General features: G+C 40.3%; 1 protein-coding gene across 2 annotated transcripts in view; it reads right to left on the bottom strand.

Annotated features, from left to right (window-relative positions):
- Positions 1-17668: 17668 nt before the first annotated feature.
- The window catches only part of LOC119657377 (neprilysin-1), a 153939-nt gene continuing 144447 nt past the window's right edge, over positions 17669-27160 (bottom strand). The window contains exons 4-10 of one of the 2 annotated variants that reach the window (XM_038064262.1): positions 26943-27070; positions 26758-26875; positions 25640-26646; positions 25422-25584; positions 25240-25359; positions 20724-20920; positions 17669-20667 (exon numbers count right to left, since the gene is read on the bottom strand). In XM_038064262.1, the coding sequence (XP_037920190.1) occupies positions 20395-20667; positions 20724-20920; positions 25240-25359; positions 25422-25584; positions 25640-26646; positions 26758-26875; positions 26943-27070 (2006 nt within the window). In that variant the 3' untranslated portion in view covers positions 17669-20394. The remainder of the gene's footprint in view (positions 20668-20723; positions 20921-25239; positions 25360-25421; positions 25585-25639; positions 26647-26757; positions 26876-26942; positions 27071-27160) is intronic. The other variant, XM_038064261.1, reaches the window with a different exon arrangement.

Below are 27160 nucleotides of genomic sequence, written 5' to 3'. Positions count from 1 at the left end.
ATTCTTGCGACTTGATTGCTGATAAGGGAATCCAAATGGCGCCAGCAGTTATTCACCACAGTATTAAGGCTGATTCACAATTGAAGTGACGGTTAAAAGTCGTTATTATTCATGATATTATATTGTTTACATTCTAAATGTTAATCATTATTATCTAGTTGTTAATTGTCGATATAATTAGACAGTTCTATCCACTTTGAATTTGTTAATTATTTCTCGGTAAAATCTTTGAGAAATTGATAGTGAAAAGAACAAAGAATGTTTATTTCATTTTGTGTGAGTAAACGTTATATGTAATACGCTCATAATAGTATTTTTTATTGCACATGTTCTTAGTGAATAATGCAATCTAGATTACAAGAAATAAATCTTATGGTGCCAATAGGCGCTGACGAAAAACTGCTGTCCTCCAATTACTAGAATATTTGTGTTCAGGTTCAACTCAGAGAAATTTTCATCCCAAGTTCGCAGGATAACCGTTTTGTGCAATCGATAAACTCTTTTATTGGACACCGCAGACCATCTTTGATTCGTCGATAAAGAATAATGTGTCATAACCTTGCAACACATCACCGGTCCTTCACTTTGCTGTGATTGGAAAATCTACAGCAAAGTTCCTGGTGGGGCTCGACTTACGTGGGCTTTTTACTATTCAATATCTGGATTCACGTAGTGTGGCAGAACAGCATGCAACAGCATATTTATTGTTAAGCTTGTAACTTAGGATCACAGCTAAATACTATATATAGGAGGAAAGAACCAACTTTGTTCATCTACTCGAGGGAGGTAGAATTCGGCCACTCATATGAGTAAAATCAGCTTCGTTTTAAAGGTTGAATTTATGTCGAATCCGCATCTTGCAGCCCGCCCGCGCAACTTTCCCAACGCTCCTTCCATGATTTCGCCCATAATCCCACTCTCACCCATAGATAGATTGCATAGATTGTCGGCCATCACTATCAACCAGAGCACCGTAGAGATGGCACCACCCTGGGGACATTCAAGTGGCTACCTCTCAGATCAGATTGGATTATCTTACTTCTTACCATGGATATTATCCAATCCCTAAGATACCCCTTTAATCCTATTCTGGTTAAGACTTTCCTCATGGCATTTGTACTAACACTGTTGATTACTTTCCCTTTATCCTTGAAGGCAGCTAGAGTATATTGCTTGTATTGAAGTGACCGCCGTGAAAATGACCTCGTAGAGAGTGATTTCTGTGGATGTGCCTTTGAGGAAGGCGTGCTGGGTCTTGGAGAAATGCATCCTCTTCATAATCGTGGATGTCCTCTAGGGCCTTTAACACGAAAGAGGTGAGGCTGATTGATCGAGTGTCCTTCGCGGAATAATTGTCGCGACTGTTCGCTTTAGGTCTGAAAACCATGGGTGGGCGTCTACCAGAGTGTGCTACATATTCCATAGATAGATGCACGATGACCACGTCACAACGGTTTTATGTTATTTCTGTAGCATGGTTGGCATTATTCCGTCTGGGCCCGGAGATTTATATGCACAGAAGCTGTTTATAGCTCAGCCGATTTTATCCCCGGTAATTACTATTTGATAATCTCACAAGACTGGGACTACATACTCTGCAAGCAAGGCTCTAATTTACAGTGCTCCTCGCGAGTTGGGAAGTGCGAATGAACTAGGTGCTCTAGGGCTTTAGTAGAAGCTTTCCGACTTTTAAGGAAAGGATGGGCTCCTATGCTTCGTGGCCAGAATTTTGCTGAGTCTTGTAAATTCGCTGATGCTTTAACTGTTCTGTTAATAGTCCAACCAGGATTGCTCTTGGCAGCCTTGATGGCCGACTTGTACTTCTTCAGGCATTCCTTGTATAGCTGCTAATATTTGTGCCTGTAGAAGAAGATTTCCCTCGACAGATTCTTGAAGCTTGGCAGGTCTTTATTCCGCCATGACAATGTCTTTTTGCTGTAATTAGACACACTAGAAAGTTTATTCTTGATAACTTACCCAGACTTCCTCTGGTCGATTCTCCTGGGGTTTCTCGAAGGGTTGGGGACATCTCTAGCATGAACTAGAATGAAAAGTATCCAACGGTGATCTATGAATTATTACTGAACAGAAACTCTCCAGTTCTCCACCCTAAAAGCATCCTTGTCGTTTAGTAGAGTGATATCAACAACCTCCTCCGACCGTAATAGTTCTCTAGCTGGGAAGATTGCCGTACTGTGCGTCTTACACAGCGATAGGTTTATGTTAGTGATCGGTCGTGAGCAATGTAATCCGAGGAGATGTACACGTTCTCCAGTTTGGTCACTGGAACTATGGTCCAGGTACAGAAAAACGTACAGGCTCTTCCTAGCGTAGAGTTTGGTGCGTTGTTTGTCCCTCTAGGTCTGTCTCGATCAGTGGCTCTTGTGTTGTAGCACAAATCATAATACCTGCTTTAATGGTTCGGCCTCCTCCGATCCAGGCCTCCTGCATTAAGTTGATGTCTTCCTCTAGGAGGAAGATGAGCAAATTAATTGAAGCACATTTCGAGTTTTGCAGGTTTAGTCCCCGTCTGGCTGTCGAACTGTTTGAAGATGGCCTCCGAACTGTTGGACATCCTGCTCCGCTTTTGTTGCTTTTCGACCTCATCTTGAGATCGATTGAGTTTGAAGGCGGTAGACCTCGCTTTCTGCTGGTTTCCCTGGTGTTTGTTATTGTATTCGATAATCGGTGGTGGTATTTAATGAGGTCCTTTTCATCTCCCTCGTAAACAGTACCGCTCTGCTTATTTTTCCCAATCTTGATCAGAATATGTATGACCTTCTGGTAGTGGATCTTGAGCAAGGCTCCAGTTTACCTTCTCTTCTTCCCTGGCCTCCGGGCCAGCATTGTTGTCAGCCCTTGCTTTGCGGGTTCTTCGACGGCGACTGTTTCAGGCTAGAGGTACTTCCAGGGAGTACATCCAGTTCGACGACAGTGGTTTGCAAGCTAAGCTAGCATCACCACCTCTTTTTCTATCGACTCTAGCTAGCCCGGCCACTAGAGTAAGTGTCTTACTTGAAACTGAAAGTGCCTAAGGTAAAGTTCAAGAACGCCAGGACGGACAAATCCACAAAACTGAAGGGTTTCAGTTTGGTGTACGAAATAGACCAGAAGGGTCTGAAGGTGCTCAGGGACAGTCACGATAAGGGTGTGCATGCAAAGGCGGAACACCCGTATGGCGGCTAGCATTGGTGAAGGGACTACACCTTCAAAGGCGGCAATTCTCAAAGAAATCTATCATTAAGGCATCGAGTCTTTGACGACATAGTGTGAGAGAATCGTGGCAAAAGCTTCGAACTGTGTTCTATTACATATTAGATTAAGCCTATGCCGAAAATCATAAAGGTTGGTGAAATAAACCTGCAGCATACAATTCCGCTTTCTATTTGCTGGCAGCGAGGTTAACAAATCTACAGGACTGCTTTTATATTTTTCTGCTGCAAAAACCATGGGTTGTATCTGTGGCAGTGGATCAGCCTGTTTCTGGATGTCAAAACTGTTAGAGGCAACAACGCTGAGGCTATTCTCTTTCCAGGATCCCAGATTAATTGTGAGAGGAAAAACGTCATAGTTCCCTGTTCTTACTTATTCTATGATTCTTTCTAAGAAACGTGAATAGGGAAAGATGAAACGAGTTTTCACAGCGTATAGGCTATAGAGACGGACATTTGCAAGGTTCTAAAGCAGAAGCTACCTTACGGTTTAAAACGAGAGGTGAGCTTTTGTTTGAGGTAACATACAACGGTCTGAAGTGTGCGTGACGAAAATTTGAAGACAGTGTCCGTAGATATCCCTAGTTTGTCTAGGCGATAATTCAGCTTGTAGTAACTACTGAGTATTGCTGAACAGGAGGCTCTTCCTGGTGAGGTTTAAATAATCTTAGGAGAGTTTGGATTCGCATCCTCCCATAAGCACACTGGGCTGCTATATTCCTGGTAGGTTCGCCTAGTGCAGTTCCTTCAGCCGTTCCTCTTCGTTTTCCAGCGTCGTAGCAATGAACAAATTTCCAGTTCCATATACAGTTGCTGACCTATAAGGAGCGTTTTGCCTCCCTTCTGGCCAGCTCTTCTTCAGCCTCATTGCCTTCTAACCCAATGTTACCTAGAACCCAGGGTATTCAGAGTTTACTGAGCGAGCCGGGCATTTTCAGTCTGTCAAGCTGTTCCCATACCAGTTCAGAATTCACTTGGTTGAACCTACTTGCGTTAATATCCGCCTGGTTGTCGGCTAGAATGGCAACGTTCTGCTCCTCTATAGTTCCTTTGGAGATAAAAGGAGGCACATATATTTATGGCGTATATTTCCGTCTTGAATATATTAATATGCTTATTCGTTGGTTCAAAGTACGTTTTCTTTGGACCAATGACCGTCAGTGTACCAGGTAATCAGTAGCTGGTTTAGGTCATAGTCACGCTCTCTTAGTTTGCCCTGCAGTTCCAACATGCTTCAAACTTCTTATTGTCATGCTATTCCTTGGTATCAGTAGTTCGGAATATCGCCTAGATAGAATATTAATCTTTCTTTGATTTAGGCAGCTTTCTTCTTTGCTGATATTCCCAGACAATCTGAAGATAGCCTTGTTTGCGTGCATCTGTATGTGCAGAAGGAGAGGAGTCACCGTTCCGCCTTCCTGCACCAAGTACTAGTGATTCGTAGTCTGGATTCTATCACATAGGTACCTTCATATTTGCCCCGTAGATTAATGTGATCAACGTAAATCTGGATCTGTATTTCAGTGTTTGTTAGCTCTCCCAGGAACTCGTTAGCTATCATACTCCACATTAGCAGTGGTAGTACTCTGCCCTATGGACAACCTTGAGTAGTGTTCATGACAACATAGCTTGTATCTGTCGGTACTTCTGCTTGGCTACTTTCTAACATCCAGCCTATCCAGAAGGCTACGATGTTCTCCATTCCTTTGTGGATTAGGGCATCTCGTATCTCTGCGGTCAATGTGTTGTTAAACGCTCCGTCGATGTCTAAAAGCACAAATAGTGCTATTTCTTAGTTTATATGGAATCCTGTGAAGCATCAGTCACCTGATGCGGGCACTTTCGATCGGCCATCTTGCCCGGTATGCGTGTTGACATGACTGTAGGGGATTACGCATTAAAACGTTTGTTCTAATATAGGTGTTTATGACATTCTTCATTGTTTAAAGTACAAACGATGTCAAGCAAATTGGTCTGAAAGAGTTAAGGTGAAAAGGATCACAAGCGGGTAAAAACACTTTCGAAATAAAGATCACTTTTGTCTGATTTCAAGCCTTTGGTATATGTCTCAAGGTCATGCTGTCCCTTACCATTGTGGCGCAGCGATATTGACCGTGCCAACGGTTGATTTTCTTTTTAATTTAAATTTAAAGTTCTGAGAACAGGATGCATCCTTCCTGGCAAATTTCCCATCATCCTTCTTCAAACAGACAGAAGATATCACAGTATCTTTGATCTTAGTATAGAGTGGGCGCTTGTTTCCTGAAGCTCTTTCGTTTTATTTCCCCCATTTCCCCTATCGCCCACCTGTAGATGAGCCATGTTATCATTCAGATGCCACGTATATGAGTCCCAATATGTTCTTCTCGAGTCTTTAACAATTTTTGACTTGCAAGTTATTCTTAGTATCGAATCTGATTATTCTGTGATTCAACAGTCTTGACCAGACTGTTCCTTTGAGTTATTTGTAGTGCCTCTTTCCTGTTGATGTGCTCCATACATTATAATTTCTAGTTGATTGCTAAGAATTAATTCAAGAAGGTACTCACCTCTTCGCTTATTGTCGCTGCTTCTCCAGATCTTCTGATGGGCATTGGCATCGCAGCCGAGGGAAAGTGGAAGCAAATTCCTTCTGCAGAACTCCGCCAGTGCAAAAACTAATTCCGATGAGATCTGGGTGTCGTCTCCTCGAGAAGTATTCCGATGCCATCACTGCCTCTGGAGTTCTCCCCTGACTTCCAGTATGATTTGGACAGCCACCAAGTCTCGAGTTCGGCATATATATTTTAAATTTCGTTTAAAAATCCTCGTTGCTAACTACGAACCTTAAGAGATTAATAATAATTGTTGGCGCGACAATCCATGTTGAATCAGGGCCTTGACGTGAATGAGAGCACTTCATTCAAGACCGTAATGGTACACTACAGGATTATAATACCTTGTAGGAGGCAATGTGGTCAGCATTGCGCTCATCCGAGATTATTACCCTGATTTGACTCAAGTACTCATTCACAGTTGAGTCGACTGGTATCCGACGTCAAGTCATGATACAAATTCCACTACCACCAGTGAGATTTCAAGCGCAACCTTTCATACGACAGCCTAGTGCTCTAACAACTGTGCTATTCGGATACATGGAGGTTGGAGATTGCCCAAGCAATTACTATAGATGCGGCTTTTGCATGGTGGAGATTTATCTGGACTTATCTTAGTGCTGACCGTTGGCTTCATTAGTTTTTGGAGCTCTTCTCCAACGTCGGAGTAACATCATCTTCCTCTGACACGGCACTTCCTTGCGTATCACTGTCCACTTTGAGCAATAGAAGGTTAAGGTCTATGTCGTCCAGCTTTTCCTCTTCTGTAGGCAGCAGATCTATTTTCTGCCGATGTGTTCTCCGAATTATCTTTCTTTGGCTTCTTCTAATGATGCAAATGCGGCATTTAATTGTCTCTAGGAATCGATCATCTACCTTGATCGTGGGGAGTTGGCTTTGCCTTCCTCTTTACTTCTAAAAACTCTCTATGATCGCGTGTAGAGACTAGAGATTACGAGGAGCAGAAGTTTTACCGTGTCAATCGCTGCGAGTTTGTGAAGGTAGGCTATTACCGTGTGTATCCTTGTTATATCATCCCCAGCACATGCCGAAAGTTCTTCTGCCTTCCAGCGTAGCAATTTGTCGTGTAGTCTACCAGTATAAAACCTGATCGAAACATATACTGCTTAAGCCGCATTCTTTGTTCCATCCCGCACACACCTCCACGATGATGAGGTCTGCGATGATTTCAGACAGCACAGAACTATTTAGCACCTGCACCACTGAAGCCTGCTTCCTTCCTGAAATCTGATACACTGACCTTAGATGTCCTTTTCTGGTCTTTGCTTTTTGATTAGTGACTCTTGTTGGTTGCCTTTCTTGCAGTTCTTGCGGAAGGCCAATGTCGACCTTGGCCTGATTTCCTAAATTCACCCTTCTTGGGTATCGTCACCTGGTTCTCGACATTGCGGAAATGTGTCCCCGTCTGATAAAACTGTTTTTTGGACGGTACCAGGTCTTGATTTTTTACTGTTAGTTTTTTTTTTATTTTTTTTTAAAGGTGTACTAATTTGAAGTATGGGGTTTAGAAGGTCTGCTGTGCCATACTCTCTCGTAGTATGGTAAGGCTAAACTTATTCCAATCTCCGACTGTCAGCTGTTTAAAGGGCACGGTTCGCACGACATCCTGGATTGGAAGAGAAGTTTTTCGACTTCTGCGTTTAGATCCGTAGCATTTTGTTGATAGTAGGATTACTTCGTGCAGGGTGTGGTTTTTGCCTCCAACAACCGGTCTTCGCAGACCAAAGGCTTGGTTCCTGGCGAGCCACATATCGACCTCAGAGAGAGATAGGTTGGCTCCCAGAGAGCTATATTCCGCATCAGTGTATCCTGCAGGCCACGTCCTGGCTTTTGAAGGGTATTTGCATCACAATCTGCAGCGATAATCAAGCTGCGTTGAGCAGTCCTTCGTTTACCTCAAAAATCGTTCAGAGATGTAGAAATCGTTTGAACTTTAAATTCAATACGGAGAAAATACTCTGTGTACATAAGGTAGTCACTGTGATGTAGAGGTAAATGAACTCTCAGATGGCTTAGCAAAAGAGGGTTCAATTTCTCCCATGCCGGGACTGGAACGGGCAATTGAGGTGTCAGTAGAATTCGCTAATGCTGTTGTCAGAAACTGGGAATGAGCTTTCCATAAGGACAAGTGACAGAGCTGCTACACACACCAAACTTTTACTATCAGAATCTGAAAAACGCACTGAAAAGTTTATTCTGCCGAAAAGCGGGAAGATTTGTAGAAGTATTGTGAGCCTTAAATAATTATGTATTGTGTTGTATTCAGAATATAAATTCAAGAGAATGATACATGTACATGCTGTAATGAGGAAGCGGAATCAATAGAACATTTTCTAAGTGAGTGCCGGGGCAAACTATGGGACATCAGACGCAGGTTTTTGATGCTAATGTACTCCAGTTACAAAGTGTAGCATCAAATCTACTAACCGAAATCCTGTGATACACGTACAATGAACCACTACGAACTGAATGCTCAGAGACTATGCCTTTCTCTCACCCCATATAAATACGCAAATATGTACAAATATAGCCATCGTGGACACAAATTTTCTCACATAAAAAATCAACAAAACTCTTCATATTTAAGGCGCCTAGTTTTTGGTATCTGACTTGTTCATGTTTTGAACTAGGAGAACTTATTAAGTTTTTGATTCAAGTGTGCAGTGAATTGCGGAAAAATATATAAAACTATCAATAAATTTTGATTTCAATATATTTATTATCTTTATCTAACTGTTTATTTCATTTTCATTCAGATTAGACTTTTACTTAAAAATAATTTTTCCATTTCTATCATCTAACATAATATCGTATGTTTATATAATTTGCTGATTTTTCAATTTATGATATTGAATGTCGTTAATGTTCATACATATATAAGCGTTCATATGATGTTATATTTATTTCTATGTATAAAGTAGGAAAACGGAAAATAGTGTAAAATGATTCATTACAAATGCACCCCAGTTTTTCAAAAACTGCCAGCGAAAATTCATAAGGTATCGAATAATCATCAGTGAATGTTATATATCTTTTAAAAAATAGTCAGTAGGTGTGCCGTTTATCTTCGCATGTATATATAATATAATATAAAGTTTTTACAACTAAGGGTTGTATAATCATACATTTCAGTATATTTCATGTATAATTTTTATATTACCTTCTCTTTAACTAGAAATAATAATATTCAAGTATATTTACGTCTAATTATATCATATTATAGTATATATATGTATATATCTTTCTATAATAAGAATATATTATAATCATATAAATATAATATCAGTTTTAATTCACTTTCCAAATATGTTTGTCAATGCATTAATAACGTTTAATTTAATTTTGGTTTTTTATTCATATATTAATACATATGTATATGAATGTATATTTGCTTTATTAGTTAACTAGTTATTTACTTCATAGCTCCTAAGCCGTAAAAATATGATATGTTTCGGATAGTTTAAGAGCTTTGCAGTTCACGGTATTTTGTATAGTAAGGTCAATTGTTATCAGTTCATTTTCAGAGATATTTTCTTTTACAAACCACTAAAAATATTGCAAATCCTATCAACTTTTTTAATTCATGATCAACACGAATTGTTTATAAAAATGTCAATATATTCACTATATTTATATTTCATATTGAACATTAAACATTAAACTGCAAATACTCCCGATTTGATCATTAAGTCCATCGATATGTAGGTGATTTCAAATTTAAGGACACAATGATTGCAAATATTATGTTTTGATTTGTTTTTAACTTGTTGTTTGGAGAAGATAACAAGTTGCTCAATATTTTCGTTTTTCACTAGAGCTATGGAAATAAGTTAGTACCCCAAAGATAAGACTTCCTGACTCTTGCACTGAAATTTGGTACGAAGTTTGGAAGCAGTTTTCTTACCTACATATAACTGCTTTCGATTTTGTTTGGGGAAGGCTTTAGAGTGGGTCTAGAAGCCCCAAATGAAACAAAAGTAAATCTTTATTTCCGAACATTTTATTTTAAACAAAAAAATATACTATGAATTCCCCTACAAAAAATTTGTTTGGGTAATACCATTCAAGTTGATTGGAAAAGATCCAAAGGTACGATTGAAAGAAGTGGCAAACCTGGTCCATATGAGTCGACTCTCTCAAATGGGATAAATACTAAAGAAGAAGAAGAAGTTTCGTCTGGTAAGCCTGTCGGTCTTTCCCATCCAATAAAAAATGTTTGAAAAACCGCTAATTTCAGATCCTTCCTAGCACAACGCATTATCCGACCATCAATTCGAATTTCAAGAAAAATATGGCACAACAGAACAGGTTCTTCTCGTTTCGGCACTAAAGAAGAAAGAGATACTTCTCCTTCGTCTTTGTTAAGGTTGTCGACAAAGTATGATACAAAGGTCTATTGTACAAGATTTGAAAAATCCTATCGGCAAATATGTACGATATTTTGATATTGAAAATCGGTGGTTCTTTATGAAATACAGAAATTTTTCATCCGAAGACCAGTCTATCAATAACCTGTTTATATCTACGTTTGCGGACGACATGGCGATCCTTAGCTCTTGCGGAAACCCTGAGACTGTTGCCTCCGGATCTTTGGAATTACATCTGAAAAAACTTGAGCAATGGCTAAAGATATGGGGAATTCGCGCAATTGGCAAAGCTGCATGTTACGGTCGCGCTGAATTGGAAACGTGCTCGTCTATTCCTAGATATCTTGGCTTCTACCTCGATTGACGTTTTATTTGTAGAGGACACAGCTAGAAGACGACAAGTGAAACTAAAAGTAGAAAGTATCTATTGGTTACTCAACTGAAATTCCAGCTTATCACTAGACAACAAGGTACTTTTCTAGAAGTCATTAATTAATCATGTGGTGCAAAGAAAGTTACGAGCACTAACCGCTACAACAAACGCAGTGGAAGATCGTATGAATAATAGCAAATATAGATGGGCTATGATCTATAAGGACAATATCTATGGTAGAAAAAGAAGACGAGCCAGATCCTGCCTAAGATGGAGCGATGGCGTAGGTCAGGACGCCAGACAGCTTTTAGCAAAATCGAATTGGTGGACCTCGGCGCAAAACCGGGATGTCTGGAGTTCCTTATTAAGGCAGGCTTAGAGAGGATACCGGTTGTTGCGAAGTTGATGATGATGATACATGGGCTCATCAAAAATATTAGCTTAAACCGAAATCTAAATACTTTTCTCGGAGAAGAAGAAATACTCTGTTAAATTAAATAAATAAATTAAATATTTTTGAGAGGATATTGTTACTTGATCGTCCTTAACATGATATAATTAAAGTAAATGCTTTCCACCCTGAAACCTGAAAATAATCAACAATTTGAATTTTTTTAGTCCATAAGATTTGATTCAGCGGCATTGACCTGCCCAGAACTGAACGATTTAAATATCTCGGGACATATTATGCAATTGCTTCCCGCATTAGCGCAACCTGAATGAAGTGGCGTTCCACAACTGGTGTTCTTTGTGATCGACGTATCAACGAACGTCTTAAATCGAAAATTTACCGCATTGTTGGCTGCTCAGTCACTCTCCATGGTTCTGACTATTGGCCGACTATAAAAGACAATGAACGGCGTGTCACGGTAATGGAGGCGAAGATTTTGCGTCGGACTAGTGGCGTATATACGCGATCGATATGGGGTTGAAGTCACGTAATTCGCGTCAATGAGAATTCACTTGTCATGATTGGTCTGAACATTGAAGATCAGGCCTTTGATAAAAAATATAGCAAGCGATCATGACGAGCCAACCCTGCTGCATAGTCTAAAGAAAAAGAGAAAGTCCATAAGATTTGATGACTTATTTTTAACTCCGGCAATTCCGGAAGATACAATAATAAACGATGTTTAAAAAAAAAGTCGTGCAAAATTATGATTTGGGACAAAGGACATTCAATGTAATGTCAAAAGTTGAACGCTAATCAAAATTTGTGCTGCTTCTAACAGATAGGATCGGCAATCTTCGATTATTTTTAGAAACCATTACGACGTCAGATACCAAATGATAGCAGTGAAACATGGTGGTGGATTCATGATTGTTTGGTTTTATTTTCTCGTAATACAGTCCACCCAGTGTTTAACGTCGTGGATGTAATGGCTGCAGCCAAACCCTGTAATCTATTGTCGGAACCTATGCTGCCTCATTTTTGTGATAAATTGCCTGACAATTGGATTTTTATGCACGACAGTAGTACAAAGCTTTCGGTTTGAATGACGAAGAGACGGCAACAATGCGAACGCCCATCAATGACCTGCACAAACCCCTGACTTGAATCCCATCGAACATCCTTTGGATCAGAAATTTCACAAAAACACCTAACGTTTACACCGCCATTTAGTCAAAGTGGGGGAGACTTTCAATGCATCTGATTGTTTGGTGAATAGAAAGGTGAAAGGTGATTGGTGCAGCTGGAACCGCTAATTTTATTATAAGGTTTACGACGGGAAGGAAGGCTTGAACGATATTTTGTGTCATAACAGCCTAAGAAAAGATTCTGACCTTGAATTTTACGAAGAGAGACGAAGTTGGTTTTATGCTGAAAAGGGTAGATTCCTTGAAAATATAGCTGCACAACTTTCACATATTATTTACATATATGACAGTCTGGTCCAAAGCTTTAGGCTTGGCTAGGAGGAGGGTTTGAAGCAACACACTCTAGCCTCAGTAAAATATAAATGAAATGCTATGTTTTACTCTACTATATTAAATTCTATCTCATTTCTGTTGGTGATAACTCCCGCGATAGGCCGAACAAGAACGCCCCTTGATTAAAAAGCCATGGAGGCTTTGGCCCACCTCAGTCGACGCGGCAGGACGACCCGGCCCTGTTGACAAATGAGCAAGCGTTCTTGAAACATGAATGCCGTCATTATGTGGACAAACTACACAAATCCATGTCGCTAAATATTGGTATCTTCACTGATAAGACGGAGGAACTTGTAAAAGCGCATTGACATTTGTGCTCTGCAAGAGACTTGATGGTTCGGCGCCTAAAGAAGCGACATAGAATGAGAATGTGGCAAAAATGATTATAAATTTTTCTGCTTTCGTAGCTCACGAGCTCAATATGGTGTCGGTATTACTATCTTTGTGGGTTTGGCCAGATGAAGTACTATTCTGAGTGCTGACTGATTATCTGATTATCAAAGACAATGAATGTTATCTAGTGATAATGGAGACAGAGTTAATGCATTGGATGCGTGGTCTAATACGCCATGCCCACATCCGAAATGAGTACATCCATGACCAAGGCGGTCAATCGTAGAGTCACGCGCTGGCGAGAACTCACTAGCTATCTGCATCGAAATCGGTGGGAAACGACCAAAAGGTCGACTGAAAAATGGTTTGATTCGCCAAGCTTATGACCAAGAAAAGTGGTGTATTCGAACCAAAAGAGTTGACCCTCGTGATTAGGGTGACAGCAACCGCTGCTCGGGAGGTACTTTCCTTTGAAAAAAGAACGTTTCAAGTATTGTAAAATAGGGTAGATGAATTTGTATTTATTACTGTTACATTTTTAAGCCTTTTCAAATTTGTTGGTTGGGTAGTTTCTGAGAATGAGTCCTGTTTTGCTTTAAGTTTGTCCTTTTTATCCTTTCACTGTCATACCTTGCAACCGATATCGCAAAGAAGTAATCATTGCCTTTCATTGGATACGATAGAGAAAAAGCATTTTAGACGGGGCCCGCAAGTAGTTAGAAAATTTAGGACTTTTAATGTATAAAGCCCATTAAACGGTGTCATACCTCTGTAATAGTGATTGCAATGCCGGCAGATGAGGCAGTGTCTTACGAATTGCCTGCCCTCTGATGAAACCGATCTTTTCAAAAACTTTTGTATTTCGTTGTTGGTGTCGAAATATCGCTATATGCAAACTTAGATAAAAACACTAGTAAAGAGCGAAATTCGTTTTATTGTTTCAATATTGTACGAAAAGAGGTATCCGCACCCAAAAAACGTGAAAAGCGTTTTGTCTCAATGATGTGGTTTGCTTTCAAGTGGATGCGGACTCAGGACTCCCTCAACCTTAAAAAAAAAACAAATACATTCAATTCAGTGACTTCAATATTAAACTGGGGGATAAACAAAAATGTTATTTGCTGATATATTTTATGTCAAAATTTTGGTATGCCTCTCACTTGTGTACACTATTCCAAAAGGTAATCGAGCATTGAAAATACCTCCCACTGTAGAGCAACCCATTCTTGCCAGTAAAGTTCCACCGAACACACCCCCGCTGTGACACCGGGAGGGCGAAAATGATTAAACTGCAGTAAATGCGATAGAAAAAGATGGAAAAAGCTGACATTTTATCGTTTTAAAGTAGTTAAAGATAAGCTATACACCCTGTACGCCTGATGCTGCAATATCAATCTGACTGACGTTCATGCCCGTATGAGGGAGTCTATCTCTGATGACAAGGATGAGCTCTGAACAAGTAGAATGTGTCCTCGACACTTGCTATCGAATTATCATCCATCCAACATTCTCAAAGAAGGCAGCTTTGCATAAGTGATTATGGGGAACTTCGGCGAGCTGAAAACCAACTCAAAAACAGAAGAAAAAAGTCTGGGGAAACCGATTAGTCTCTGAAATCGATAAATACAGGGAGTACTCGCACCACGGAAAGTGAACTAAACTTTAAACAGGATGCGACAATGTACACGATGCTCCGCCTCATGCTGTGATAACTAAGAGAACCGATGAAACGGACATATTACAAGGTTCAACTTTACCTCACTCGCAGTGTACATTCATTGAGTATGTCCCAACGGTAAGTAATGCGTTTTATGTCTTAGGGTGCATTAATTCCACGAGGAGGAGGTAAGTTTCAGCCTTGTTAATAAGAGTGCAATTTCCATGAAATTTTCCAATATCGCACTCCATATCGTGGCATGCAAACTTTCATAGTTTATGCATTGTAGTAATATACTATTATTAACCTTATTTGAGTATATCTCGAAATGAAAGGTAATGTGAGTCTTAGATGTCACCAGTCCCCTTTACGGGCATAATCAGGATTTTTTGAGATATCTTGGCGTATAGTTTCTGAGAAAGGGCGTATCCTCTCTAACTAAAAATTAAGATTCGTTTGGGTAACTACTAATCATAACCTTTGATTGGAGCCCAATGTGGTTATATTCGGCGGAAGAATTGTACACCATCCCTTTTGCAGAAATTTAACCAAGAACGATGTCGTCTGTAAAATAAATTGATGAGCAATTATTCACGGAGGTGTCGCTTGGCCAGCTTAGTAAGTAAGGCATCTCCACGGAAAGAGTTTTCCATATAAATCTATGCATTGTCAAAGCATGCGACACGGCTATGCAAAGGAGATGCACATTCCCTAGTAGAAGACTCAGCTATTGATGGAATAGTGAATGGAGTAGCCTTCGATCGATTTTCTATTGAGCCAAACGAGTGACTGAAAGAGCGGTAGGTGGGAACCATCAAAGGCAACGAGGACACATCTATAATGAATCCCACGGTACCTTAAGTTGGCTATCCTGCAGAGCAGAAGGAGAAATTCTGTTCAAAAGGATAAATCCCTGGGGGAAGAATCAGATGCAGTTCATTTGCGCAGATCACGTGCCCTATTCTATTGCTGAAAACTATTGCGCGTGGGGAGGGGGCATTCCGCCGCGGGAGAGGTACATTGATGGTTTGTGACGCTAGAAATCCGCAGAAGAATAGGTGTCAACAAAACTTTGGATCTGGACGATATGCCGAATAAAGTGCTCATAGATGAAACCAATTGTTAACATTTTTTTGATTTCTGTGTTTTTACTTGTTTTACTGAAAAAGTACTTCGAAAGTATCTGCTCAAAATGTCTTTTCATTTTGCAGCGCTAAGCAGCGAACGTAGTCTTCCTCTCTCTTTATAATATCAAAAACGCGTTTTTCTCAGAACACTCTTTTCCAGTGCGCGTTGTGAGAATTCGGCAAAACCGTTGGCCCAATTTTCCTTGAAATTTCACCTGCATTTAACGACTGCATGAACTTCAATTTTTATCTGAAAAATAATTTTTTAACACTTGGGCATACCTTCCTCAATCGAGAGAGACCTGGGTCGAGATTTGGATGACCTATCTTCAAAAGTGAAAAAAATTGTGGAAAACGTATACTTTTGTCTGAATTGAAGTTCATGCAATAGTTGCTGGTCAAAACTCATAGAAATGCCTTGATCCTTTCAATTTTGATGGATATTTTTGACTAGATTTTACGAGGCCCTAATTTTATTTTAAGACGAGAAGTACTGCAGCGCCGGACGAGTGCGACCCCTATTTTGACTTTTTTGTGATATTTGGCCATTTTCTTCGTTTTTAATAGCGATTTATAATTATTATATTGGGAGTTTTAACGGTGCGTTGCTCTCTTAAATTCACGATCATCAGACATGTTCGCTGAGCTGTTCGAAGTGTAGATGTGCGAAGGCACATTTCTTGCAAGTGACAGAGATTGTTGCTGCTGCCAACGGCTGGTAAAGCTCCCAGGCGAGCCATTTTCCTATAGTCCCATATGCCTTTTAGGCACTGTAGGGAAAATTTTGGAGTGGTAATTTGGAGTGGTAATGTCCGGATGGCTCAAGTGGTTAGAGCGCTGGGCTGTCGTAGCAGAAGATCGCGGTTCAAATCTCACTGGGGGCAGAGGAATTTGTTATCGTGATTGGATGTCGGACACCAGTCGACTCAGCTGTGAATGAGTACCTGAGTCAAATCAGGGTAATAATCTCGGGCGAGCGCAATGCTGACCACATTGCCTCCCACAGTATACTGTGGTGTACCGTTACGGTCTTGAATGAAGTGCTCTAACACACTTCAAGGCCTTGATCCAATATGGATTGTTGCGCCAACGATTATTATTATTATTATTATTATTAATCTCCAATAGATTGCTTCCAATTGATAAGAGCCAAGGAATTCTTTCAGATCCGCAGTAGGCAGTGTGTAAAGCCAGATGAACCACTCATGTTATCAAATTAATTATTGGCTTAGCTGAAAATACAATTTACGGAAAGGATAGTAACAGCAAAGATTGTGTGGTGGGGACCTTGAATATGAGGAATGCATTTAGTTGGACCGGTTAGAGCCTAATACGGAAACTCCTGGAGTGATTGGTGCCCTCATTTATCTTGCTGCTATTGTCGAAGACTTACTTGTAAGAGTAGAAGCTCTCGTATGACGCCACTAATGAATGCGAGGAGTACCTTGTCTCCGCGCGTTTTCGACAGGGCCTCGTATTGCCTCTACTCCTGTGGAGCATCATGTACAACGATGCATTTGATCTTCCACTTCTGGTGGTGTCTTACGCCAACGACATAGCCACCATAGTATCTCGAGGATACTGAGTTATATTTGTGCAAAGCAATCAATATTTCTAAAGCTTGGTCAGAGAGTGCCCGACTAAAATTTAACGAGAAAAAACCGAAGTGGTCCTCATTATCAACTTCGTCATCAAGTCATCAAGTACTTGGGGGTGATGATAGATGTGAAACTCAATTCAGGCAGCACCGTAGAGTATACTTGCAACAAAGCATGAATATGACTCTAGCAATTGAAAAGTTGAATGTAAGAGAAGCCCCTGGGCTGGCGAGTTCCATATTGTTGTATGTAGTAACAATATGAGGAATAGCACATAAACTATGTGTGATCTACAGAAGAACAGCTCTAAGAGATTCTGCCTTTAAGGCGTCTCAGAAAATGCGATATTTTAACATACCAGATAACGTAGATAACGTCAAGTTCATCTCACCTTTATCGCAGACGTAGAAAGCGGAAAGAGATATAGAAATAGATGGCTACTGTGATGGAACCGCTCAAAAAAAGGGTCCTAGGGAACACATATCTGATCCTTGTAGTCTTAGAGTCGTTGACGCGAAAGGGGGGAAGGTGGAGGAAATCGTCACTATTTATCATCATCATCAACGGAGCAATAACCGGTCGTCACTATTTATAGCGACATAAATTGGAGAATGCTAGTATGCCAGGAAAATTGAGATGTGATTGACTCTACGATTAGATCTATCCAGGATAAACTACGAAGGCGATGAGAGATCTAGCCAGTTAACGTCCAGATCATCATTAGGCAGTACCAACGAGGCTTTATTATGGGAAAATCGCCAACCGATCAGAGATCCATGTGGCAGTCGATAGAAAAGTTTCTGGAATACAATCAGAAATTGTATCACTTTTCATCACTTTTAGGGCCACCTGTGATAGTATAGCTACGGCAAAACCATGGTATAATAATAATCGTGGGAGGGACAGTCCAAATGGGTATGGGCTTTCAAGCATGGTTGAACAGTTCTTTCAAGACCGCGACGGTACACTACTCATTTGCAGCTGAGTCGAGTACCAAATGATAGTATGGTCACAAGACTATTCCAAAAAATGTGAGTGAAATTTTGAGTGACTAGGCTGATCATGACCAATATACGACGCCTGCTCAAAGCAATCTCATCACCATAGGAATAGAGGAAATGTAATATCGTGTGTCCTCTTTGACCTGGCCCCGGAAAAAGTGGTCCGAGCCTCATTCCGACCAATTCCTGGCCTATTTTGATTATGTTGATATTGTAAGTAGGACTGAAAATCTTCTACAAGAAGCTGTTGTCTAGGTTGAGTAGGCGGTAGAACATTCGGAAGGGCGTACAACAACAATTGCTTCCTAGTGTACCATTATCGTTTCGAAATGAAGTGCTCTAACAATCTTCAAGGATATAACCGAAAGTGAATTGTTTGGCCATCGATTATTATTATTATCAGTGTTGAGAACGACGAGAGGCAGTGGTCAATTATAGATAGGAAGACACAACTCATTCTCCAATCTGGGATCGAAAGTCAAAAACTATAACAACATCAATTCCGAAATCCATACAGGGTTGTTACAAAGCCTCTTAAATTCTATCGAAATCCTTCCATTCAAAATGGTTGTTCATACTGTCGCAGTTGTCAGTGTAGATCCTCCGGAGAGATGCGGGATTCCTCCTAGGTCTGAAGATCTTCTGGGGTCGGTAATAAGGAGACTGACAAAATTATATATTATAATATATAAAGGGGGCTCGTATGATTTTCACCCCAGATCCGGTATTTCTTCTCTTCAACTCTATTCCGGCACAAGTGTAACGATTAAATCAGGTTAGTGGGTTATTCGATTCGAATGGAAAATGGGGATCCTGCCTGGAAAGTCCATAAGGGTAATATATATAGTAAGAGGCTTATGGTGAAGCGATGTCGCATGCATGGATGTATCAAAATATAGTTTCGTCCAGCGAAACGCTTAGGAATTCGACTTTAATTTGCCATGATAGGATTGCGGAAGATAATGAATGGATAAAAGAGTTGGCTGTAAGTAAAATTTTGCCAAGTTTTTGGATCAAATCTTCCTTCGAATACAATTTGGAGCCATTTGTACACAAGACTCAGTTATACTATCCGCAACCCTAGGAGAAGACGTCGTAATGGAAGAAACCGTCGGTTCAAAATACTATTTTTTCTTGAAAATCCTGCGAAGACTTTGCAAAGTGAACGTATAAAATTAAAAATGTTTTCCTACATTTTACAAAAGGATCATTTGCTGTAGACGAAAATTTCAATTGAGGAAATTGTTGTTACGAGTGACTGGTGAATTTTCAAGGGATCAAATGTGTTATTAAAAGGGTGTAATGTATATATTTCAAATCCCACACCAAATTCGAGTGGTTTAATATTTTGGAATTAGTTACTGTACTGACACCTTCCCATTTGCTTGGGATGATTCAAAATAAATTTCTCATGTTGATCAAGGAATCAGTATCAAACTGACTTCCATTTATGGTTGCCTTAATTTCCAATTTTTTTTGAATTCTTGTTATCTTCTTGAAATTATTTCCCAATTCTATTAATTTCTCTATGGATTTCTGGTACAAATTCTGAGTGGAGTGTGTATATTCGCATGTCAATAATATTTGCCTATTTTTCAATTTCTTATTCAAATATGTATAATTTCAACATCTGATAAACATTATTTTATAAATTCAGGCTTGCTCGACAACAATCTTGTATTTAAATATTTCTTATATGCACATCTTTTTCAACTTGCAAAGTGCTCTCAATTGTTTGTTTAAAAGCCAATAACCAAGCACCGTCACCATGATCACGTGACGTTAATAATTTTAATTTTACCTAGAAATATACAATAGTATGTATGTACGTACACATTGTTGATTTAATACATGTTTGAGGCTTGTTCTTTGTTAAATTTCAATAATTCTCATTATCTAGAAACTTAAAAATAAACTATAAATTATTTTGTTCTACAGTTTGTACATCATTTTAATTGTTAAGCCTACTTAGCACTAGTGCTTATAGATTTATTGTTAAAGCAGTTATACATGTAAGTATTGAACAGTTTAGACTACTCCTTTAGAAAATACCATTAGTAGTTTATATACACATATGCAACTTAGAAATAGTGTTTTAAGGTAATACATTAGCTTCCTCTCATAATTATAAATGGTTTATATAAAAAATAACAACGATTAGACACTCGCGTATATAAAGTTACCATACACTGCATTTATGCGATGGATTCATCGGTGAATTCGGTGGGCAATTGTAGGCCTTAGCAAAATCTACTGAATTGGAGAGGGGTCCCAGGACACGTATGAAACCAGGCGAGTGGACAGATGAACGGATCTTTGTTAGAGCATCTTCGGGACGCATCGACCCGCACCAAATTTGTGCATAGTTCAAGTAGAAAAGCTGATCATGAGAAAGGTTTAGCCCTGGTAGGTCAGGTTCCGCGCCGTGACGGGCCACCCACTTTTTGTAGGCCTAATAAAAGAAACATTTGATATGAATCGATTTAACTTTTTATTCTAAAAACTTACTCTGAAAGCTTGCTTGAGACCTCCATTGTCCGCAATGTTTTCTCCTTGCGTCATTCGTCCGTTCATGTACATCCCAACTTCGTCAATCTTATATCTAGAATACTGATCAATAATACATTGTGCGCGCTCTCTAAATGCTCGGATGGTGGCATTATTCCACCATTGCATCATGTTGCCGTCTTTGTCAAATTGTCGACCTGATGAAAGAATAACAATTTTGTAACAATCAGTTGAAATTGTTGAATCAGAAAGGGTTTCAAGTCTTGATAACAATGTATTTCCCAATTGGACTTGCGAAAGAAATGCAAGTGGAGATGACATATGGAAAGACCGTTTTAACAGAGGAAAAGGTGGTTTCAAGGAGTGATCTGTAGTTTTGCCGGAAGCCAGGGGGGGGGGGAATTGGAGAGTAGTCGTGGCATTGGGATACTGCCCAGGAGGCGACATCCGGATTCCACCCGAATTAGTTGTTAGACTGGTGAAGTTCTGCGAGAGGAAGGTGTCACTTTTTTTTCCTCCCCTGCGATGCTAACGTTCACCATAACATCTGGTGAATCAGCGAAATCAGTGACACCAATCGAAATTCCAATATTTTGGGAATCGCTTTTTCCCTTCATCAGTGCTAACAAGTCAAGTAGAGATTGGTTCTCGGTATTTGCAAGACCAATAAATAACACTTGCGAATAGAAAAAGGAATTAGACTCAGATAGAGATTGAGACTTCTATACAAGGCCCCTGAAGGACAACATGGCTCATCTATAGGTGGGTCGGAAGCAATAGTGGATTTCAACACAGTCGTCACTGACGCATTTATGGCCGACTGCCTGACTAAAACAGTCACGTCGCCTAGGGATGTTCTCTGGTAGAACAGGAATATAGCCAGAATGGGAATAGAGGTACGAAAACTGTTTGACCGGGCGAAACAAATCGGGACTGGCGTAGGTACAAGAAATGCACTGCCGATGTATAGCAACGTGATCAGGGATAAGAAACAACTTCAGGGATTCCTGTGAAGAGATCGAACAAATCGCAGAAGCATCTAGGCTATACAAGGCTATAGACAAAAGCAGGACAATATCTTGTGTCTATCTGACAGTCACGTTCTGCCTGACATCCCAACAATAAGCCGAAGAGGAAGCCAGGGTAAAATTGGCAGCGGGAAACTACTGAAATCACCCGGAGTAGGTGGAATTTTCCCAGAACTACTTCAGAGATCTAGATACCAACTCTTCTAAGGGTGGTAAGGGATATATGCCAAGGGCATGGTGGCGGGCAATAGTGGTATTTATTCCGAAAGCGGGCGAAAGGGATCCTGTTTCAAATCAATTTGCCTAACATTGTCCGTACTCAAAACGGTGGAGAACTATATTAGAAGTAAAGTTCTAATGCGTATTACCCTACATGTATGTCAAAATACCTACAGGGCAGGTGTATCAGGTGATGAATGTAGTATGGGACTCCATTGAAACAAAAGAAATAGCACTGTGTGCGTTTTTGGTCATCGAAAGAGCCTTCAGCCACACATCGTACACAAAGGTACAGGATGCCTTGGTCTATAAGGTAGTGGGAAACACTCTGGCCTCCTGGAGGGAGGGAAATAGAAGTGCCGACAAGTATAAACTCTAACATCAAATATGAGGACAACTGTATGTGACAGATTCGCTAGTACCTGATGTACGAAGCCGACTGTACATTAATCTAGCCAAGACCAATATTTTTCCTTAGGAAGCTCAAGTTTGAACACCTGAGAGCTATTAAATTATGTGTGAAAGGAAGGTGTCATGGATTGGAAACGAGTAACAGACTTCAAATATTTGGGAATCACAACAGACTAAAAACTACTCTAGATATGAGACTGGGGTGAAAAATGTCAGGAATGACATCACGTCGAGGTCGCCACTTTGGAGTCTTTTATTTAAACAAATTTATGTTAATAACAATATCATAGAAATATATTTATTTTTATTATATATTTCAATACGCTCAATCAGTTAACATTAAATTTCTTTTCTTTATGCCCCTCTCCGGTCGGCGGACGTGATTCCTCTCTATCTAGACTCTGTTGACCAAAACTGTCATTCCTGACATTTTTCGCCCCAGTCTCATGTTAGTCCGTTAGATGTTTCTGCGGCCATTGAATGCAGCCGTGGAGGCGAATTCATATTGGTGCTTAGGTTCGCGTCTCCGATGTGCCGCCACAAGGGAAAAAATAGGGATGCACCCCGAAAATTCTGCACTGAATATACACTGCAATAGTAAGGTCTGTAATCTGGGTAGGCAGAACTGAACTCAGTACAACAGCCAAGGACTTACAAAAATTTTAAAAGACTGGGTTGCGTGGGACAATGACGCCCAATGCGTCTGTAGATATCTTTTTGGGATTGACTGTTCGGAGGAATCAGCAAGAAGAGCAACTGCCTAAATCAAAGGAGAATTGATATTCTTTCTAGGCGGTATCTCGAACTACTAATACCAAAGGATAGAATGAGAGCGAGGTTTCATTTCAATAACAAGTTTGAAACAATCATTCTTCGTCAAGTGTCAATTGCTCCGCAACTAGCTACAATAAAGGATAACTTGCACAACAAGCTAAAACTTTTCTGGGAAGTGGAGGAGTGTTTGATAGCTCCTAAGTTGTGTGAGTGTGAGGCTCACTTGGCCGGAACATACCATAGAGGTTTTGATGAGAAATTCACCGTGTAGTGGCCATTGAATTGTAGCCGGTCCCCTCTTGGTAAATTGCATGAACGCCATCGAGTCCCGACTCGGTCAGAACAAATTCAATAGGAATACCGAAAACCCATGCAGCATTGTATAGACCAAAACCACATGGTGGCAGTCTTAAAGCACTAGTTGCGCAAATCAGTATTGTACTATCTGCAACACTGCCCTGTTATAAAGAAATCTAGCTCTATGTCAAGGATGCTAATTGTCTTTGATTCATCAGCAAAGACGAGCACAGGCAAATTTTTGAACGATATTATGAGGATTGTTCCAGTAGTACAAAAGGACTCGTACACATTGCTAACACAGTGGAGATGGCGGAAACACTTTTTTATAGCAGACGTCCAATGGATGCATTGACAAATCTAGTTGCACAAGTTGCAGTGGGGTCTCCTATGCATCCTATGGCGCACCAGCTCATAGAAGCGAATCAAAACATACGCTCCAAAATGGTGATATTCGGGACAGCTTCAAGACCATATTTGACAACAATTGGCTAGTGTGGGACGTAACATTTTTACGAGAAAACTTTACGTGGACGATTTGCTGGGTGTTACTCGGATGACTAGTCGGAGGTAGGATTTGAACTTCGCTAGTTGGCCTTCATTCCCCCCCCCCCCTTTCGGGGACTACCTAGTCAAGCAATACGAATCGATGAGCATAAACAAAGGAAAACCCAGCAGATATGGTAACGAGAAGGGGGAAATTCAGTTAACTATCCAGTGACTCGTTCAGCCGTATTCGGGGCACATACCGTTTGAAGCACAAAAACTAGACGAAAAACTGTCTGGAAGGCAATGAAATCATCTCTGCATACTCGGTTTTCTTTGCATGATTGTATATGCGCGACGTCCTTTTGAAGGAGCATAAGCAAGGAATTTGCGCTATTTTTTGTGATTTTCAACAAGCCCATTTTAGGGAGAGGGGCGTTGTTCGCAAAGTGCTGAAACCATGATAAACACAATATGAATTTAGGGGGCCTTTCCTGCATTGTATTCGTTATTTTGTAGAAAGCATGGTTTTTTGCTTCTTCGAATGCTTGCGGAATTCTGCAGTTAGTATCTTGTCACAACTTGGCCAGCCAGTCTTATTTTCATAATCATCATCAACGGCGCAACAACCGGTATCCGGTCTAGGCCCGCCTTACTAAGGAACTCCAGACTTCCCGGTTTTGCACCGAGGTCCACCAATTCGATATCCCTAAAAGCTGTCTGGCGTCCTGACCTATGTCATCGCTCCATCTCATAGTTCGGCTAGTCATCTCATCAAAATAACATAAATGTTCGAAGGTATCTAATTTTTTATGAGGTGGAATTGCTTACTGCAGAATATTTGAATGTAGAATTGGTAATATAGTCGCGAAAGGTTAGAATATTTCAACTATCCGATATGTGAATGAGCCGGTTTGTCCTGAGACCTTTACTCCAACTGCTCTTAAGGTCATATGGAATTTTCAAGTCTTTTATACTCAAGTAACCTCTTTTCTTGTAAAGTGGTTACCATCCACGCTGTAAGTGAAATGGAGATATAGTATACCACGTATTGGTTCGAAACTACAAATATGTAAGAGAGGCCGCAGCTCTGTTGTGTCGGCAGGAACTTGCATAAAGCAACAAATAACAATCTAACATCCTTTCTGCATCAAATTGTGGTTTTAGTAGACTAAAGCGTCAATAGCTCCCCATGGTTTCCATCTATTTGACTTTCTCGGTTTCATACCCTTCGATTCTTTATGTCGATTGTTGAAACGATCCATCTCATATAACATACTAAGTCCTAAATTAATACGAACCTTTATCATCAAATCCATGTGTAATTTCGTGTCCAATAACAACTCCTATTCCTCCGTAGTTGAGGGACTTGGGGAAATTTTGACTGTAAAAAAGTGGTTGCAGAATTCCTGCGGGGAATACTGCCAAAGAAAAGACCAATTTTATTAACCTGATTTAAACTGAATTTGATGCTGTTTCTTACCAATATCGTTTTTGTTAGGGTTGTAAAAAGCATTCACAACAGCAGGCTCTGTTGCCCATTTGTCTTTATCTACTGGTTTTCTAAGAAGTTGCAGGTTTCTCTTGGCATCCCATTTTAATATGCTCAATATGTTGTTCATAAAATGGTCTTCATATATAGTCAACTGCAAATAGAAGATCGTTAACTAAATTCCTAAGAAATTAAAGGAATCAACTTACATTAACATATTCCTTCTCCAATTCCGCACGATCAGTCAATATTTCCGGATATCCAATTCGCTCATTCATTGCATCCGCTTTCTCTTTGGCCACCGCTCTCGTTTCATCATCCATCCAATGATTGTCTGCTAAAAGCTCATTAAAGGCTTCCCTTATCGTGTGTATCATCTCCAAGGCAGTCTCTTTGCTTTCCTGGTTAAAATTATCTCGAATAAAAAGAGCACCAACAGCCATCCCTAATTTTTTGTTCGTCCACTCCACGCATTGGGACCATCGAACCCTTTCTGATTGGATCCCCAGAAGAATCTTTCGGAATTCGACCCTTTCTCGTTGAAAATCGTCGATCATGTGAGTCATGATAGACATAACCAACCGCCATATGACATAGTTATGCAGAACCCTCCTGTCTGTTTCGGCTACTATTTTTCCCATTTCCACTAGGTAAGGCATAGCGTAACTGACTACAGGTTCTCCGTGGTTCAACTGAATTTCTTTACCAAGTGTGGCTTGCAAGTATTCTTCCCAATTTAGTTCGGGGACTTCCCGGCGCAGTTGGGGTAGGGTCAATTTCCTATAGATCGCGCTGGTGTCATGTCGATCAGCCTCGGGTAGTGAAGCGTTTGCCAGACGAATTTCAAATTGAACTACTTTTTCTAATTCAGCACTAGCTGTTTTGGGATTGGCGCCGAGAAGAATTGCGATTTGTGTCATGTATCGGTGATACGCCTTCAGATCACCTTCGCTACTCGACTTGAGATAATAGTCCCGAGATGGCAGCGCTAACACCAACTGATCCAGCTGAAGAATGTTCACTGAGGAGTTCTTGTCGTCAGCGCCGACATACAATTCTATGAGGACTGCTTCGCTATATTCGCCTCTGAGTTTGCCCAATAAATATTCGATACTGAATTCAGGTGGGGTCCATCTTCTGCCTTCGACCACGGGCCAACCACCCAGGTCTCTCAGGACTTGTTTCAGTGTTCCATTCCCGATTTTTCGAATTTGTTCTGAAGAATCAGAGAAATATGCATTAACGTCAGATACAGATACTTATTACTTGAAAGCGAATGGTGAGATTTATAGCAAAGTATAAAAATTGTCAAGAAAGTGGCACTTACGAACATCCATGCAGCTCTTATAAAATTTTTTGGCTTTGATTGTTGCTTGGTTGTCATACTCTCCTATGGGTTCCTCCAAGACACCTTTCAGGATGACTTGCTGTTGATCTGCCAGTACCTAGAATTCGCAAACTGTTATTACTTACATGGAAATGGAATTTGACCAAGGGAAAGTTCGAACTTACTTCAAATGTGCTAATCGAGCTACGGTCCTCTGGTATCACATGCATCTTATTCCACGTCCCACAAGCGTATTGGAAGAAATTTACACAGGGATCAGCAGTTCGGTCCATTGCTGCCAGCAGCGAGGATGCTGGAAGAAAATCAGAAAAATGGGATGCATTTATTGACTGTTAATTCTCAGAACTATTGAGATCCTTTTCGATTATCTTCTACATTTGAT

This window comes from Hermetia illucens, chromosome 5 (assembly GCF_905115235.1).
Source record: "Hermetia illucens chromosome 5, iHerIll2.2.curated.20191125, whole genome shotgun sequence".
Taxonomy (NCBI): domain Eukaryota; kingdom Metazoa; phylum Arthropoda; class Insecta; order Diptera; family Stratiomyidae; genus Hermetia; species Hermetia illucens.
This window is presented reverse-complemented; position numbering and strand designations above follow the sequence as displayed.